This window comes from Dipodomys merriami, unplaced genomic scaffold (genome assembly GCF_024711535.1).
Source record: "Dipodomys merriami isolate MVZ:Mamm:240054 unplaced genomic scaffold, mDipMer1.0.p SCAF_10, whole genome shotgun sequence".
NCBI lineage: Eukaryota > Metazoa > Chordata > Mammalia > Rodentia > Heteromyidae > Dipodomys > Dipodomys merriami.
Window position 1 is genome coordinate 19,895,089 of NW_027202271.1, and position 18,151 is coordinate 19,913,239.

The 18,151-nt window shown below is 36.2% G+C and overlaps 2 protein-coding genes across 2 annotated transcripts; both read left to right on the top strand.

Moving 5' to 3' along the window:
- Positions 1 to 351: 351 nt before the first annotated feature.
- Positions 352 to 1,296, top strand: LOC138838311 (olfactory receptor 6C2-like). The gene has a single exon (XM_070037656.1). It carries the CDS (start codon positions 352 to 354, stop codon positions 1,294 to 1,296), a length of 945 nt encoding a protein of 314 aa, XP_069893757.1.
- A 13,475-nt stretch (positions 1,297 to 14,771) lies between these two features.
- Positions 14,772 to 15,707, top strand: LOC138837482 (olfactory receptor 6C2-like). Its single transcript, XM_070036348.1, has one exon. It carries the CDS (start codon positions 14,772 to 14,774, stop codon positions 15,705 to 15,707), a length of 936 nt encoding a protein of 311 aa, XP_069892449.1.
- The last annotated feature ends 2,444 nt before the right edge of the window (positions 15,708 to 18,151 follow it).

The window sequence follows — 18,151 nt, forward strand, 5'->3', positions numbered from 1 at the left end:
TAAATATGCTATTTTATGTTATGATATACTATATATATTATTGAGTCACAAAATAATACTATAATGTATATGTAAAATGTTGTAATATATGTTGCAATAGTTATTTTAACATACTATAATATTGTATATTTGAATTTTAGAATGATATGGATACTTGAATTTCTAATTCTCTCTTGAAATGACAACTATGAATTATTCAGCCTAACCTACTGGTCTAATTAATAACATGCGTAAATGGAATATTTAAATGCATGTGACATTATTTCCATAAGTTTTCTTGCTCAGTTAATTACCATTCCACCCACATATCTGGATTTTCAGTGCAGACTGAGTAGAAGTCAGGAGTGGATGATGAGAAATCACACCGTCACAACGTTCCTCCTCCTGGGGCTGACTGATGACCCACAACTAATGGTTGTTGTTTTCATCTTTCTGTGTCTCACCTACATATTGAGCATAATTGGAAACCTCATGATCATCTCTCTCACCATCGTGGATCCACAACTGAAAACTGCCATGTACTATTTCCTACAAAATTTCTCCTTCTTAGAAATCTCATTCACATCTGCTTGTATTCCCAGATACTTGTACAGCCTATCGACAGGGGACAACACAATCACCTATAACAGTTGCATCACTGAAATTTTTTTTATTGATCTTTTTGCTGTAACAGAATTCTTTCTGCTGGCCACCATGTCCTATGACCGCTATGTGGCCATCTGCAAACCCCTGCATTATGTGACCATCATGAACAGCAGGGTCTGTAGGAGACTAGTCCTTTGTTGCTGGGCAGTTGGCTTGTTGATCATACTCCCACCATTTACCCTGGACCTAAAGCTGGAATTCTGTGACTCCAAAGTTATTAACCATTTTTTCTGTGATGTATACCCTCTCCTGAAAATCTCATGCTCAGAAACATGGCTCATAGAGCAGATGGTCATAGTTTGTGCTGTGTTAACTTTTGTCATGACCCTATTATGTGTAGTTCTATCTTACATGTACATCATTAAGACCATTCTACAGTTCCCTTCTGCCAAGCAAAGAAAAAAGGCTTTTTCCACCTGTTCTTCCCACATGATCGTGATTTCCATCACCTATGGCAGCTGCATCTTCATCTATGTGAAGCCTTCAGCCCAGGATTCCATGGCAATCAACAAGGGTGTGTCCATCCTTACCACCTCCATTGCTCCTATGCTAAACCCCTTCATTTACACCTTGAGAAACAAGCAGGTAAAACAGGCCTTCAATAACACACTCAAAAGAATTTCACTGTTTTTAAGGAAGCAAGGAACTTAACCAATGTAAAACAAAACTTTAGGTAAGTTTTGATCAAAGAGCATGGCTTCCTTGCATGTATCTCTGAATTTGTACCTTAGGCTTTTCTTAGTAATTTCAAAGTGACTCTAAAAGAAAACACAAAACACAAAGAAACAACAGAATGACTGTACATATCAAGGAGACCTGGCAAAAATCACTAATAACATGAAACAAAATCAATAAATACATCATGTATTTTGATTTGGGTAATTATGCTTATAGGAAAATATTCTTAATACTAGACCCTACTTCAGGCATTGAGGACAGAATACGAAACCCATAAAACTCTGGTGCTTCTTCCATCCCTGACATTTTATTTGTTTTAATTTTGTTGTAAAGGTGATGTAGAGAAAAGTTTACACTTACATAAGTCAGGTAATTAGCACATTTCCTTTTGATAGTGTCACCTTCACCTTCATTGTCTCCCAATTTTTCCCCTCCCAACTTCCCTCCCCCAACAAGTTGCAGAGTTCACTTCCAATATAGTCTACTATGTTTCACTCCTGAATTGATTCACCTTTTGTCCCACTGTTTCTGTGCTTCCCTTTCTCCTCCCTAAATCAGATAAACTTATATACAAGACAAAAGCTTCAGAAATCAAAAACAGTTATAGAAGGGAATAAACCAAAGAAAAAGGAAAGGAAAAGAAAAAAAAGAAGTGGAAACAGTACAATAAAAAATATTGCTTCCATTTCTTGGAGTTCATTTTGCTAAACATCATTTATAAGATAATATACACATAACTATTGATCCCTTGTGATCCTCTCCTAAAAATGTCCTTCTTTAGTGTCACTGTGTTAATATTTAGACAAATGTTTCATTAGTCATGTCTAAGTGTAATGATTTGTCTTTTGCTATCCATTGGGTTTACTTATACATTTATAGGCACATTCTAATTATTACAAATGAGGAACACCATGTAGCCTATGTTTCTTTGGATCTAGTTTACTTTTCTCAATATAATTTTTTTCCAAGTCTTTCCATTTCCTTACAAATCGGTCAATGTCATTCATTCTTATGGAAACATAAAATTCCATTGTGTATATACACCACATTTTCTTGATTCAGTCCTCTGCTGAGGGGCATCTGGGTCAATTCCATATCTTGACTATGATAAACAATGCTGCAATGAACATGGTTTTGCTGATGGCTTTAGTGTAGCATGGTTTGTGGTCAACTGGATAGATGACCAGGAGTGAGATGCTGGGTCATAGGGAGGCTCTTTGTCTAGTCTTTTGAGAAACCTCCATACTGCTTTTCAGAGTGGTTGAACAAGTTTACATTCTCACCAACAGTGTTCCTTAGCATTCCCTTTTGGCTACATCCCTACCAAATTTATTATTGGTAGTTTTCTTGATAATGGTCATTCTAACTGGAGTGAAATGGAATCTCAATGTTGTTTGGATTTGCATTTCTTTTATGGCCAGAGATGTTGAACATCTCTTCATGTTTCTATTGGCCATTCTTATTTCTTCCTAAGCGAAGTCTCTTTTTAAGTCTTTAGACCATTTATTAATTGGATTGTTGTTTCTTTGAGTATTTGTTTTGGGGAGGTTTAATTTTCTGAGCTCTGAGTATATTTTACACATGAGACCCTTGTCGGATGCATTTCTACTAAAGACCTTCTCCCATTCTTGAGCTTTCTATTTGTCCTGTAAGCTATGTCCTTTGCCATGAAGAAACTCATCTGTTTGATGCAATCCCATTTATCCAATCTTTCTTTGATTTGTTGTGATTCTGGATCTTTTGAAGTTTTAACCTGTGCCAAGGAGCTTTAATGTTTCCCCTATCCCTTCCTGTAATATTTTCAGGGTCTCTGATCTTACAATGAGGTCTTTGATCCATTTGGAATTGATTCTTATGCAGGGTGATATATAAGGATCTAACTTCAGCTTTCTGAATGTGTATAGCCAATTCTGCCAACACTATTTGTTGGAGAATCTGTCTTTTTCTTTTTTTTTTAATTTATTTATTTTATTTTATTTGAGAACATACTGTACAGAGGGGTTAAAATTACATGGGCAGGATAATGCATACATTTCTTACCAAGCATTGCAGCCTCCTCCTTTGTTTACCCTTCACCTCCCTTCCCAGCCTCCCCACTCCCCCCTACCCAATCATACCCCCCTCCCCCCCACACACCGACATTGTAAAGCTGGTTTTGACATGACATTTTGTACTTCTCATTGTTGCAACAGGTCCACCTGAATCCTTAAACGACTTGTTTGTCCCCATCTCCTCCACATGTTATACTGACATCAAATATAGTGAAAGTGGGGGTTACACTGTGGGGGAGGGACATACAAAGCAACAAAGAAATAATCTTATAAATGCATTAGAAACACATGCATGAAAGAAACGAAAACATTAAAATACATATTTAAGGGTTCATTTTCCTAACATCACATTATCTGACCTTTTCTGCTTGACTCATACCTATACTAGATATTGCAAATAAGGGAAACCATGGGACCTATGTTTCTTTGGGCCTGGCTTACTTCACTTAATATAACTTTTTCCAAACCTTTCCATTTCCTAACAAATGGGGAAATGTCATTCTTTCTGATGGAGGCATAGAATTCCATTGCGTATATATACCACATTTTCTTGATCCATTCATCTACTGAGGGGCATCTGGGTTGCTCCATATCTTAGCTATGGTAAATAATGCTGCAATAAACATTGTTGTGCTGGTAGCTTTAGTGTGGTCTTGTTTGTAAACATTTGGGTAAATGCCCAAAAGTGGGATTGCTGGATCATAGGGGAGATCTATGTGAAGTCTTTTGAGGAACCTCCATACTGCTTTCCAAAGTGGTTGAACAAGTTTACATTCCCACCAACAATGAAGTAAGGTTCCTTTCTGTCCACATCCCCTCCAGTATCTGTTGTTGTTAGAGTTCTTGATTTTTGCCGTTCTAACTGGGGTGAGGTGATATCTCAATGTTGTTTTGATTTGCATTTCTTTTATGGCTAGGGATGTTGAACATTTCTTCATGTGTCTATTGGCCATCCTTCTTTCTTCTTCAGAGAAGCTTCTCTTTAAGTCTTTTGCCCACTTATTTATTGGGCAGTTGTTTCTTTGAGGATTTGTTGTTGGGTGGTTTAATTTTTTGAGTTCCAAGTATATTTTAGATATGAGACCCTTGTCCGTTGTATGGCTAGTAAAGATCTTCTCCCAATCGGTGGGCTTTCTATTGATCTTGCTAGCTATGTCATTTGCCCTGCAGAAGCTCTGCAACCTTATGCAATCCCATTTGTCCAACCTTTCTTTGATTTGTTGTGTTTCCGGGTCTCTATTCAGAAAATTTCGGCCTGAGCCAAGGAGACCTAGGGTTTCTCCTATTCCATCCTGTAATGTTTTCAGAGTGTCTGCTTTGAGTTCAAGGTCTTTGAACCATTTGGAGTTGATTCTGGTGCAGGGTGATATATAAGGATCTAGCTTTAGTTTTCTACATGTAGTTAACCAATTTTGCCAGCACCATTTACTGAAGAGGCTGTCTTTCTTCCATTCTATTGTTTTAGCTTCCTTATCGAAGATTAGATGGCTATAGATCTGTAGGTTCATTTCTGGGTTTTCAATTCTATTCCATTGGTCCTGAGGTCTGTTCTTATGCCAATACCAAGCTGTTTTGATTACTATGGCTTTATAGTAGAGTTTGAAATTTGGTATTGATATTCCTCCAGCAGTGTTCTTTCCGTTGAGGAGCGTTTTTGCTATTCGGGGTCTTTTATTGTTCCATATGAATTTTTGGATTGCCTCTTCTATTTCCTTGAAGAATGAGGGTGGAATTTTGATAGGTATCGCGTTGAATTTGTAGATAGCCTTGGGAAGTATTGCCATTTTCACGATGTTAATCTTGCCAATCCAGGAGCATGGGAGGTTTTGCCATTTTTTAAGTTCTGTGTTGTTTTCCTTTTTCAAGATTTTAAAGTTTTCATCGTAGAGGTCCTTCACTTCTTTAGTTAAGTTAATTCCTAGGTATTTTATTTTTTGTGGGGCTATTACAAATGGAGTTGCTTTCCTAATTTCAGCCACACTTTTCTCATTGTTGGCATACAGAAAAGCCATTGATTTTGGGGAGGTGATTTTATAACCTGCTACTTTGCCAAAGTTTTGAATCAGCTTGAGTAATTTGGGAGTGGAGTCTATGGGATTCTTTAAATACAAGATCATGTCATCTGCAAAGAGGGAGAGTTTTATTTCTTCTTTCCCTATTTGGATCCCCTTTATGTCTGCATCTTGTCTTATTGCTGTAGCTAGGCATTCTAATACTAGATTGAAGAGAAGTGGAGAGAGTGGGCATCCTTGTCTTGTTCCTGAGTTAAGAGGAAATGGCTTTAGTTTTTCACCATTGAGTATAATGCTGGCTGTAGGTTTGTCATATACAGCCTTTATTGTATTGAGGAATGTTCCATGGATTCCTAATTTGAATCTGTCTTTTTCTATCTTGTGTTTTTTGCTCCCTTATTAAATATTGGGTGGTTTGGTTCTGTGGGTTCATTTCTGGGTCTTCTATTCTATTCCATTGGTCCTATACTTGTCCCAATACCAATCTATTTTTATTAGTACAGCTTTGTAATACAGTTTGAAGCTTCATATTGATATTCCTCCAGCACTGTTCTTCCTGGTAAGGATTGTTTTTGCTATTCAGGGTCTGCTAGTATTCCATATGAATTTGGTGGTTTCTTCTTCTATATTGTTAAAGAATGTTGTTGGGACTTTGATGGGTATTTCAATGAATTTGTAGATAGCTGTGGGCAGTTTTTCCATTGTGATTATGTTAATCCTTCTAATTCATAAACATGGGAGGTTTTTCCACTTCCTACACTCTGCTTTAATTTCCTTTTTCAGATTTTTCATCATAGATGTCCTTCAATCTTTCGATAAGATAATTCCTAGGTATTTTTGAGGCTATTATAAATGGAGCTCCTGTATTTATTTGTCTTGTTCTTCTCATTGTTGGCATATAGAAAAGCTACACGTTTTATGCGTTAATTTTTAGACCTTGCTACTTTGCCAAAGTTTTAAATCAGCTCAAGTAACTTGCATCCCTCATATTTTAGTGAGATTCCATCTTACCCCAGTTAGATTAGCCAATATTGTAAAATCAAACAACAACAAATGTTGGCAGTGATATGGGTAAAAGGAACCTTAGTGCACTGCTGGTGGGAATGTAAACTAGTACAACCACTCTGGATGGCAAGAAAGTGGACTAATTTTGTTTTCATTACATACTTAATGTTTTCTTAACAACTGTTTACAATTTTCCTGGTGCTTTCTCCTGTCTCTATGGGCTATGTTCCCATGACTACTGAGGCAGATTGGATTTTTCCCCAAGTTCATCAGAGATTTTTCAGCATGAGTTACCATGGATTCCTTTTTTATTAACTTGGTTACAGATTTGGAAAATAATATAAACACGGAAATTAGAGAATCTTCTCGCTAAGCAAAGAAATCACAACACACATTATTCCAAAGGTAGCACAGCTCTGTGGACTCACTTCTCAATGATAGAAAGAAAACCAAAGCTGTTTCCTGGCCTGATTCATGCTGGCTCTAAAAGGATGGAGAGAAAGCTAATGCAATCAATTCAAGAGAGAAATCTTAAGCACAAGATGAATTACTAGGGTACCTGAATTCCTATTATGTTAATGTTCAACATAATATTCAATTTAAACTTTTTCTTTAAGAATATTTGTAATCCACTAAAAGAAAGATACAGTTAACTGACCGAAATGTAAGTATAATAAATTCTATCATTTATTACATTTTTTAGACCTGAATAAATAAGTCTTAAAAAAAATAGATCTTCCCAGATTGTTAGAATTTAGGAAAGGAATTCTTAAGATGATATTAATTCAAACACTATTTTTAGACTATTTTATGCTGAATAGTAAATAGGTATTGATACAACTATATTAAGCAAAAAATGAGTAAGAAGTCATTCAAAAGTAGCGTAATTTGAGTGCTGTGAAACTTCAAGAAATTAAAAACTAGCAACTGATGGCCATATACATGTATGTCTAGTGGAATTAGAGGCTGAAGCACAGGAGTGGAAGGTGGAAACACAGAGTATTGGAGAAAATATTTCTGCAAACACATAATTGATATAAAGTGTTTATTTCTTTAGCATGAACTACAGGTTATCTAAGTACACCAAATAGTTTGTAAAGAACACATGGGAGAAACAAAATAGTGTGATGAGCAAAAGTTTTTGACTTATGCTTAGGGTACATTTGATTGTATGATTGCCATTATGTGGACATTTGGGAAACTGGAAATCATATTTGGAGTTCCAGAAAATGCTACCAAGAGCAAGTGCATATGTTAAGAGATAAATAAATTCAAACTGCTATCAACACAAGAGTCATCAACAAGAAAATAAGTATCTTGAAATTACAAATTGGTGACAGGTCAATCATGTATGCAGCAATAAGGTAAGTTGTGAGAGAATTATATCCCTGTTGTGTATTTTAAAATACCCATTCTACACAGACATGATGACTCACACCTGTAATCACAGATGTTCAGAAGGCTGAAATCAAGAAAATTGTAGCTTAAGGTGAAGGGCAGAAAATTAGACCAAGTCCATCTCAACAAATAAACTGATATATTGGTGAATGCCTCCATTCCAAGCTAGGAAACATAACACCCAGGAAAAAATACAAACTCCATGGAGGTAAAGAAGAAAAAACTGAAACAAAAAAACTGCTGACAAGCCAGGTGCTGGTTCACACCTATAATCCTAGCTATTCAGGAGGCTGAGATCTAGCATCACAGTTCAAAGACAGCCTGAGCAGGAAAGTCTGTGAGACTTGCCTCTCCGATTAACTACCAGAAAACTGGAAGTTACACTGTAGTTCAAAGTAGGAGAGCTCTAGCCTTGAGCAAAATAGCTCAGGGATAACATCCAAGCCCTGAGTTCAAGACCCATGACCAACAAAACAAAGTGTTGAGGTCATGGGTCAAGTGGTCTATCATTTGACGTGGTACCTGCTTACCAAGTACAGCACCTCTACCACCAAAACAAACCTGAGGACCAGTGGCTCACACCTGTAAACTTAGCTATTCAGGAGGCCAAGATCTGATTATCTGGGTTCAAAGCTAAACCAAACAGGAAGTCCATGACACTCTTAACTCCAATTAGCCAGCAAATTGCTGCAAGTATAGGTTTGATTCAAGCGGTAGAGTACCAACCTTGAGCGAAAAAGTTATAGAAAGATAAATTTTCATCATTTTCACTTTAAAATCATAGGTAAAACACACAATCTCAGTGAAGATCAAATATACATTAACCAACAAAATGAAAATCCTTGTAGACCAAGACAATAGAAATAGTTAATAGTTAATAGTTTCTTATCCACTTTCAGCCAGGTACTATTGTAAGCATCTTATATGTTCACTAACTTTTTAGCATAATCGAGGTATGAAGGATAATTTTCCTTCCATTATAAAATAGTGAAACAGTAACAACATAAACAAAATGAGATCATGAGAAATAACAAAGTGAAATCAATCTGTACTTGTGGAAATGTTATTCAATGTCTGCTTAAGCATGTTTAAGTTTAATACATTAAAAAGGGATTAAATGTAGTATTTGGGGCTTAGGGAAATGAATTACAGCACTTTAAAGTAGGTACCAAACTTAAACAAGCAGAAAACTAAAATCAAATGTAGTGGGTTTTGTCAGGAGTATGCTTTATGCCAAAACTAACATCCTATACCATAAATTGTATTGTCCTCACAATATTCAATTCCTTCAGTACCAAAACAGGAAAAAAGTAGAACTGCAATTTTAAGATTAAAATGATGAGGGGAAAACTAAAGGGATACTAAAGAAAAACATTATAAAGAAAACAAATTTTTATAATTTATTGACTAGACCTCAACAACTCGTGTGTGTGTGTGTGTGTGTGTGTGTGTGTGTGTGTGTGTGTGTGTGTGTGTGTGTGCGTGTATGTGTGCCACTCTTGGGGCTTAAACTCAGGGTCTGAACATTGTCCCTGAACTTTTTTGGTCAAGGTTGATGCTCTACCATTTGAGGCACAGCTCCACTTTTGGTGGTTAACTGGAGATAATAATCTTACAGACCTCCCTGTTCAGGCTGGCTTTAAACTCCCATCCTTAAGATAAAACCTCATGTTCATCAAAAAACCAAACAATCCCACTCCTGGGTATCTATCCAGTTGATCACAAACCAGGTTATACTAATGCCACACTCACAACCATGTTCATTGCAGCATTGTTTACCCTAGCCAAGATATGAAATCAACCCAGATGCCCCCCAGTAGATGAATGGATCGGGAAAATGTAGTATATATACACAATGGAATTCTATGCTTCCATCAGAAAAAAAGTGACATTGTCCCATTTGTAAGGAAATAGAAAGACTTGGAAAAAATTATATTAAGCAAAGTAAGACAGACCCAAAGAAACATAGGTTGCATGGTTTCTCTAATTTCTAATAATTAGAATGTGCCTAAAAATTACAAGTAAATGGACAGCAAAAGAAATCATTACAATTGGACATGATCAATCAATTAAATATCAGCCTAAGAAAAAGGATATTCCTAGGAGAGGATCATAGGAGCCCAATAGCTATGTGCATATGACCACATAAAATGATGCTTATCAAAGTGAACTCCAAAAAATGGAAACAAGAGGTTTTTCTATTGTATGGCTTGAAGTTATTTCTTTTTTCTCTTTCTTTCATTTCTTTTGGTATATCCCCTGTTGTCACTGTTTTTAATTTCTGTATGCTTTGTCTTGGATTTAAATTTATATGATTTGGGGAAGGAAAGGGGAAGCACAGAAGCAGTGGGATAAAGGGAGAATCAAGTCAACAAGGATACTCACTAGATATTATGTTGGAAATAAACTTTACAACTTGGATGAAAGGAAGGGGGTGGAGGAAGTGTTCAAAAAGAAATGCACTCATTATCTTAGTTATGTAACTGTGGCCCCCTCTGTAGATCACCTTTACAATAAAATTTAAATTTAAAAAAAGATGGCAACCTCCTGAATTGAAAGGATTTCAGGTGTTAGCCACCTGCACTCGTCTAAATCTCAACATATTCACCAATAGAGTTTATAAAGTGAAACTCAAGCTATGTGCGATGTACTTGAACTTTATGAATGACAAAACTTCAAGGAAAACATAAATAGGCTAAATCTTGTCCTTATAGCAATTACTCATCATTTATTGCCTTCTACATTTCTCCACAGCCAGAGGCAAACAATAATATTCTTTCTGCTGTTCTTGGTCAGTGGATACAGAGTTTCAGTTGGACAAGAGAAATAAGTTTTGACATCTACTGAACAGTAAGTTGAATGTACTCATAGACAATCTCACACATTACAAAACAGCTAAGACAGTAAATTCAAATCCTTCATCCAAAATGAAGAAAGAAAAATGATCTGGTTGCTTTAACCATTCTACACCACATGCATACATCAAAATTTATACAGTTAGGGATTGCTGAGTAAAAATGATGTCAATAAGAATATATGTGTGTTAAATGAACTTCAAACTTCATAATACTTATAAGATAAATTTATTTAACACATGATATTCTCATAAAATAGATCCTGCTTTAATTCTGTTCTGGGAGAAATGATATGTCAAAAATTGAAATCCAAAAGGATGGATTTCAAATCATATAGACTACTAAGAGTCTGAGGGATTTGGGGGTATTAAACCTTAAATATCAAAAATGTGAATACATGAAAAAATGTGTTTCAGACCTCTTATAGAATGCTTAGTTTCTAAACTTAGGAATGTATGCTGCAATTAATTATTAAGTATGACTGAACAGGTTTTATAGTTGGTCTGATGAGTAAAACATAATGAAAGTATAACCAAATGGTAGTTTTGAAATATTAACATGGAATTTATTCACTATTAAACAAACTGATAAACAGGAAAGTATACCTAGAGACTTTTGCTGTCTTTCAACACAGGAATGAATGAAGAGAAGTGGACTAGATTTGTTTGTCATTAGGTTCTTAATGTTTTCCTAAGAATCTGTTTGCAATGCTCTTGGTGCTTTCTCCTGTCTCTACAGGCCGTGTTCCCACAGCTACTAAGGCAGATTGGATTTTCGCCAAGTTCATTTAGTGGTTTTGTTCAACGTGAGTTACAATGGATTCCTTTGTTTTTTAACTCGGTTAAAGATTTGGCAAAAAATATAAATATAATTATAATATAAATATAAATATAAAATATAATTTGAAAATCTTCCTATTAAGCAAAAGGAATCATAACACCTACTATTTCTAAGAGCTCTGAGGATCCACTTTTCAATGATAGAAAGAAAGCCAAAGAGAGAGAAATCTCAAGCAAAGAGTGTATTCCTAAACTACTAGTAATCCTATCATGTTAGTACTCAACATAATATTTATTTTCAAATTATAGCTTCAAGAATAATTGTAAACCTCTAATAGAAGGTTACAATTAATATAAATTCCTTCATTTGTTACATTTTGGGGGACTTGTCTTTTGAATAAATAGATATTTCTAAATAATTTAGAAATATCATCTGAAGATGATATTAATTCAAACACCAGCTTAGAGTACTTTTATGTTGGATAGTATAAAGTCATTGATGCAATTATATTCAGCAAAAAATGAGTAAGAAGTCATTCAAAAGTAGCATAATTTGAGTGCTGTGAAACTTCAGGAAGCCAAAAATTAGAAACCAATGGCAAAGTATGTGTATTTCTAGTGGAATTAGCAACTGAGGCACTGGAGTAGAAGGTAGAAGCACAGAGCCTTGGAGGGAATATTTCTACAGATACAAAATTGACATAAAGTACTTATTTCTGCAGTTAGCATAAACTACAGGTTTTTTTAGTTTGTATTTTATTTTTTATTTTTTTATTGTGGAAATACTGTACAGAGGGGTTACAATTACGTGGGCAAGATAATGAGTATATTTCTTATCAAGCATTGTAGCCTCCTCCTTTGTTTCCCCTTCCCATACCTTCCCATCCTCTCTCCGCCCCCCCACCCCATCTTTCCCTCCCCTCTCCCCCCCCCCCCGACCAAAGTTGTAAAGTTCATTTTCAACATAACGACTTGTACATCTTATTGTTTCAATGAAACCACAGGTTTTCTAACTACAGTACACTACTTTGTAAAGAACGCATGAGAGAAACAAAATACAGTTTCATTTCTGACTTATATTTAGGGTGCATTTGGTTATATGATTGATATTATGAGGAGATTTGAAATCATATTTGGAGTTCAAGAAAATACTACTCAAAGAAAGTGCATAAGGTAAGAAGTAAATGTATTCAGTTATCAATACAAGAGACATTAGCAAGGAAATAACTGTCTGGATATTACAAATTGGAAAGATGACAGGTAAAACATGTGCATCAGAAAGGTAAGTTGTGAGAGAATTGTATTAATATTGCATAGTTTAAAGTGCTTATTCTAGACAGACAGGATGGCTCTAGTCTCTAATCTCACATGTTCAGAAGGCAGAGATCCTTATCTTGGGATTCATTTAGCTTAGCATCAAGTTATCTGACCTTTTCAGCCTGTCTCAGACATATACTAGTTATTGCAAATAAGGGAAACCATGAGACCTATGTTTCTTTGGGCCTAGCTTACTTCACTTAATATAATTTTTAAAAAGTCTTTCCATTTCCTAACAAATGGGGCAATGTCATTCTTTCTGATGGAGGCATAGAATTCCATTGTGTATATGTACCACATTTTCTTGATCCATTCATCTACTGAAGGGCATCTGGGTTGGTTCCATATCTTAGCTATGGTAAATAAGGCTGCAATAAACATAGTTGTGATGGTAGATTTAGTATGGCCTTGTTTGTGATTGTTTGGGTAAATGCCCAAAAGTGAGATTGCTGGGTCATAGGGGAGCTCTATGTGGAGTCTTTTAGGAACCTCCATACTACTTTCCAAAGTGGTTGAACAAGTTTAGAATGGCTATAATCAAGAACACTATACTTGAATTTTATGAATGGTAAAATTTCATGCAAAAGATATACAGGTAAAGAAAATCCCAAATTCAGTTGTTAAGCATTCAGCCTCTTTGTTACAAAGAACACTTCAAATAACAAAAACATTAGCAGTCAAGTCAGGCACAGATGTTTCAAACCTACAATCTAACAACTCAAGAAGTTGGGCTCTGAGGATCACAGTACAAAGCCAGCCCCAATCAGGAAAGTCATTGAGACTCATCTCCAATTAACCATCAAAACATTGAAAGTAGAGCTGTGGCTCAAGTGCACAGTGCTAGTTTTAAGCAAAAATGATCAGAGACAATGCTCAGGCCCTGAGTTCAATCCCCAGGACCCACACAAAAGAAAAAACTAGCAGTCAGTTTTGTTTAGGAAAAAACAAATTGAGGAGCGAAATGTGTCTTCAGTGGTACAGCCACTTAACATGCACAAGAACTTGGATTCACTCTCTACCACCACAGAAAAGAAAAACCCAGAACCAAGAAATTAAATAAGATTTTGAAGCCATAGTAATGGGAAATAAATAAAAGAAGTGACTATCTAGGAAGTGATCACCAGAAAGAGGAAAACAGGGGGATTCTGAGGAGCAAAGGGGACTGAAGGGCATTGCACATGACATAACACCAGCCTGATGAATCCCACCAAATTCCTTGAAAAAAGAGGAAAAAATGGGAATAAAGTAGAGGAAGTGAAATGTTTAAAAATTCACATATATTTTAATTTCATAAACACATGTTAGTTCAAAGCAAAATGCTGAAACAAGGATTCAAGTTGACCCATTATAACAATGAGATGTACAAGACACTATGTTGAAAATGAACCTTACAACTTCAGGTGTGGGGGGGAGGATGGTGGGAGGGAGGAGTAGAGGAGGTGGGGAGGGAGGAGTTGGGGAAGGGGGTAAGGGATGGTAAGGGAAAAACAAAGGAGGGGGAAACAATGCTTGATAGGAAATGTACTCATTACCTTGCTCATGTAACTGTAACCCTTCTGTACAGTATTTTTACAATAAAAAATGAACAAAAAACACAATTACATGTACTGTACAAAATAAAATATATATGTATATTATATTATCTATATATGTAATACATACATATTATGTAGTAAATATATAACACATAGTATAATATGTAATATTATGTATTGTATTATTATATAATATATGTGTGTTAGTATGTTACAAAATAATAGTATAATTAATATGTAATGTGTTATAACATCCATAATATGTAGCATTATGTATTTAAACTGTGGAATATGATATAGATACTTGAATTTTTAATTCTACCTTGCAATGATAACTATGAATTATAAACCTTAAACTACTACTATAATTAATAAGTGTAATAGAATGTTTTACTTCATGTGATGATATTTTCATAGGTTTCTTGCTCTATTAATTACTATTCTACCAAAATATCTGAATTTTCAATGCAGACTGAGTAGCAGTCAGGAGTGGATGATGAGAAATCACACCGTCACAACGTTCCTCCTCCTGGGCCTGACTGATGACCCACAACTGAAGGCTGTGCTCCTCATCTTTCTGTGTCTCACCTACATGCTGAGTGTCACCGGAAACCTCACCATCATCTCTCTCACCATTGTGGATCCACAACTGAAAACTGCCATGTACTATTTCCTACAAAATCTCTCCTTCTTAGAAGTCTCATTCACATCTGCTTGTATGCCCAGATACCTGTACAACCTATCAACAGGAGACAACACAATCACCTATAACAGTTGCATCACTGAAATATTTTTTACAGATCTATTTGGTGTAACTGAATTCTTTCTGCTGGCCACCATGTCCTATGACCGCTATGTGGCCATCTGCAAACCCCTGCATTATGTGAGCATCATGAACAGCAGGGTCTGTAGGAGACTTGTTCTTTGTTGCTGGGTGGCTGGCTTGTTGATCATACTCCCGCCATTTACCCTGGGCCTAAGCTTGGAATTCTGTGACTCTAATGTCATTGACCATTTTTTCTGTGATGCATATCCCCTCCTGAAGATCTCATGCTCACAAACATGGCTCTTAGAGCAGATAGTCATAGTCAGTGCAGTGCTAACCTTTGTCATGACCCTATTATGTGTAGTTCTATCTTACATGTACATCATTAAGACCATTCTACAATTCCCTTCTGCCAAGCAAAGGAAAAAGGCCTTTTCCACCTGTTCTTCCCACATGATTGTGATTTCCATCACCTATGGCAGCTGCATCTTCATCTATGTGAAGCCTTCAGCCAAGGATTCAATGGCTGTCAACAAGGGTGTGGTTGTCCTTACCACCTCCATTGCTCCTATGCTGAACCCCTTCATTTACACCTTGAGAAACAAGCAGGTGAAACAGGCCTTCAGTAACACAGTCAAAAGAATTTCATTGTTGTTAAAGAACTAAGGAAATTCACCAATGTAAAATAATAACTTTAGATAAAGTTTTGATGTAAAGATCATTAGTTTCTCTGCATTTATCTTTGGATTTTGACGACATCCTTTCCTAGCAATTCCAAGATGACTCAGAAAACAAACAAACAAAAATACACAATACACATACTCAAGGAAATAACAGGATGGCCTTGCCTATCGATAATCCTTGGCAAAACCACAAATAAAGTGAAACAAAACATGTATAAACTCAACATGTATTTTGATTTCAGTAATTACACTTATTGAAGAATATTTTTAATAACAGAACCTACTTCTGGCACTGAGAATCGAACCGAAAACCCATAAATCTCTGGTTTCATCCCTCACATTTTAGTGAGATTCCATCTCACCCAAGACAGATTGAATGAAATCATGAATTGAATAACAAGAAATATGGTCAGGGATGTGGGGGAAAAGGAACCTTATTGCACTCTTTGTAGGAATGTAAACTAGCACAACCACTGTCAATGGTGGAATGAAGGTTCCTCAAAAAATAAATATGGATGTTCCCTAAAACCCAGACATAACACTCCTCGGCATCTACCCAGAACACCACAGAATATCATAAAGATACTTGCACATCTGTGTTCATTGCTGCAATATTCACAATAGCCAAGTATAGAAAGAACCCAAATGCCCTACAATAGATAAGTGGATCCAAAAAATATGGTACCTATACATATGTAATTTAACATAACCTTTAAAAAGAATGATATCATGTCATTTGAAGGGAAATGAGTGGACCTAGAACAAATCATGTTAAGTGAGGTAAGGCAAGCTCAGAGAGACAAATGGCAAATAATTTTTCTCATATGTGGAGACTAGATCTAAAACATACAAGGACATGATAAATCATACAGGACTGTAGGCATTCACACATAATGTGATCAAAGGAGGATGCTCTTAGGAGAGGAACATAAAGGCTCAACACCTATGTGTCTGCTCATACAAAATAATATTTACCAAAATGACCTCAATGAAATTTAAACAAGAGGTTTCTTTGGTATTGCCACTGTTGTTTTCTCTTCCTTTTTTCTTGTTTCTTTGTTTATATGCCTTTTGGAGTATAATAAGAGACATAGAAACGGAGGCACAAGGGGTAAAAACTTCAGCAGTAAAACTCACTGGACACTTCTTAGACCCTGTCTTAATCATATGTACACTATTGACATATTGTATAACCTTTTTTTGGGGGGGGTCCAGTCGTGGGGCCTGGACTCTGACTTGGGCGCTGTCCCTCAGCTCCTCAGCTCAAGGCTAGCGCTCTACCACTTGAGCCACAGCGCCACTTCCGGCTTTTTTCTTTTTGCTTATGTTGTACTGAGGAATTGAACCCAGGGCCTCAGGCATGCAAGGCATACCACTGAGCCACCTTCCCAGTCTATATATATCTTAAGAAAAGGAAGCAAAGTGGTGGTGGCTCATACCTGTAGGCCTAACTACTCATGAGGCTGAGATCTGAGGATCATGGTTTGAAGGGAGCGCTGGGAAGAATATCTATGAGACTCTTACCACCAATAATTACTCAGAAAAAGCCAGAAGTGACACTGTGGCTCAAGTGGTAGAGCGTTAGCTTAGAGCACAAGGAAGCTCAGGGACAGAGCTCAGGCCCTGAGTTCAAGCCCCAGGACCATCAAAAAATACACAAAAATATTTTATTAATATGTAAAATAGAGGCAACAAAGTTGAAATAAACCTAAACAGCTACTATACTTGATAATATGCATAAATACAATATTTTAATGCATGTGATAGTATATTCAGTTATTTTGCTCTGGTAATTATCACTACACACTAATATGTGAATTTTCAGTGCAGACTGAGTAGAAGTCAGGAGTCCATGATGAGAAATCACATGATCAGATCACAACTTTCTCCCTCCAGGGCCTGACTGATGACCCACAACTGAAGGTTGTAGTTTTCATCTTTCTATGTCTCACCTACATACCGAGTGTGACTGGAAACCTCTCAATCATCTCTCTCATCGTCATGGATCCACAACTCAAAACTGCCATGTACTATTTCCTACAAAATTTCTACTTCTTAGAAGTCTCCTTCATGTCTGCTTATATGCCCAGATACTTGTACGGCCTATCAACAGGTACAACAAAATCACATATAACAATTGTGCCATTCAACTTTTTTATGGATCTTTTTGCTGTAACTGTTCTTTTTTGTTCATTTTTTTCTGTGATGCATACTCCTTCCTGAAGATCTCATACTCAGAAACATGGGTCATAGAGCAGATAGTCATAGTGCAGTATTAACTTTTATCATAACCCTATTATGTGTAGTTCTATCTTACAAGTATATCATTAAGACCATTCTACAATTTCCTTCTGCCAAGCAAAGGAAAAAGGCCTTTTCCACCTGCTCATCCCACATGATTGTGATTTCCATCAGCTATGGCAGCTG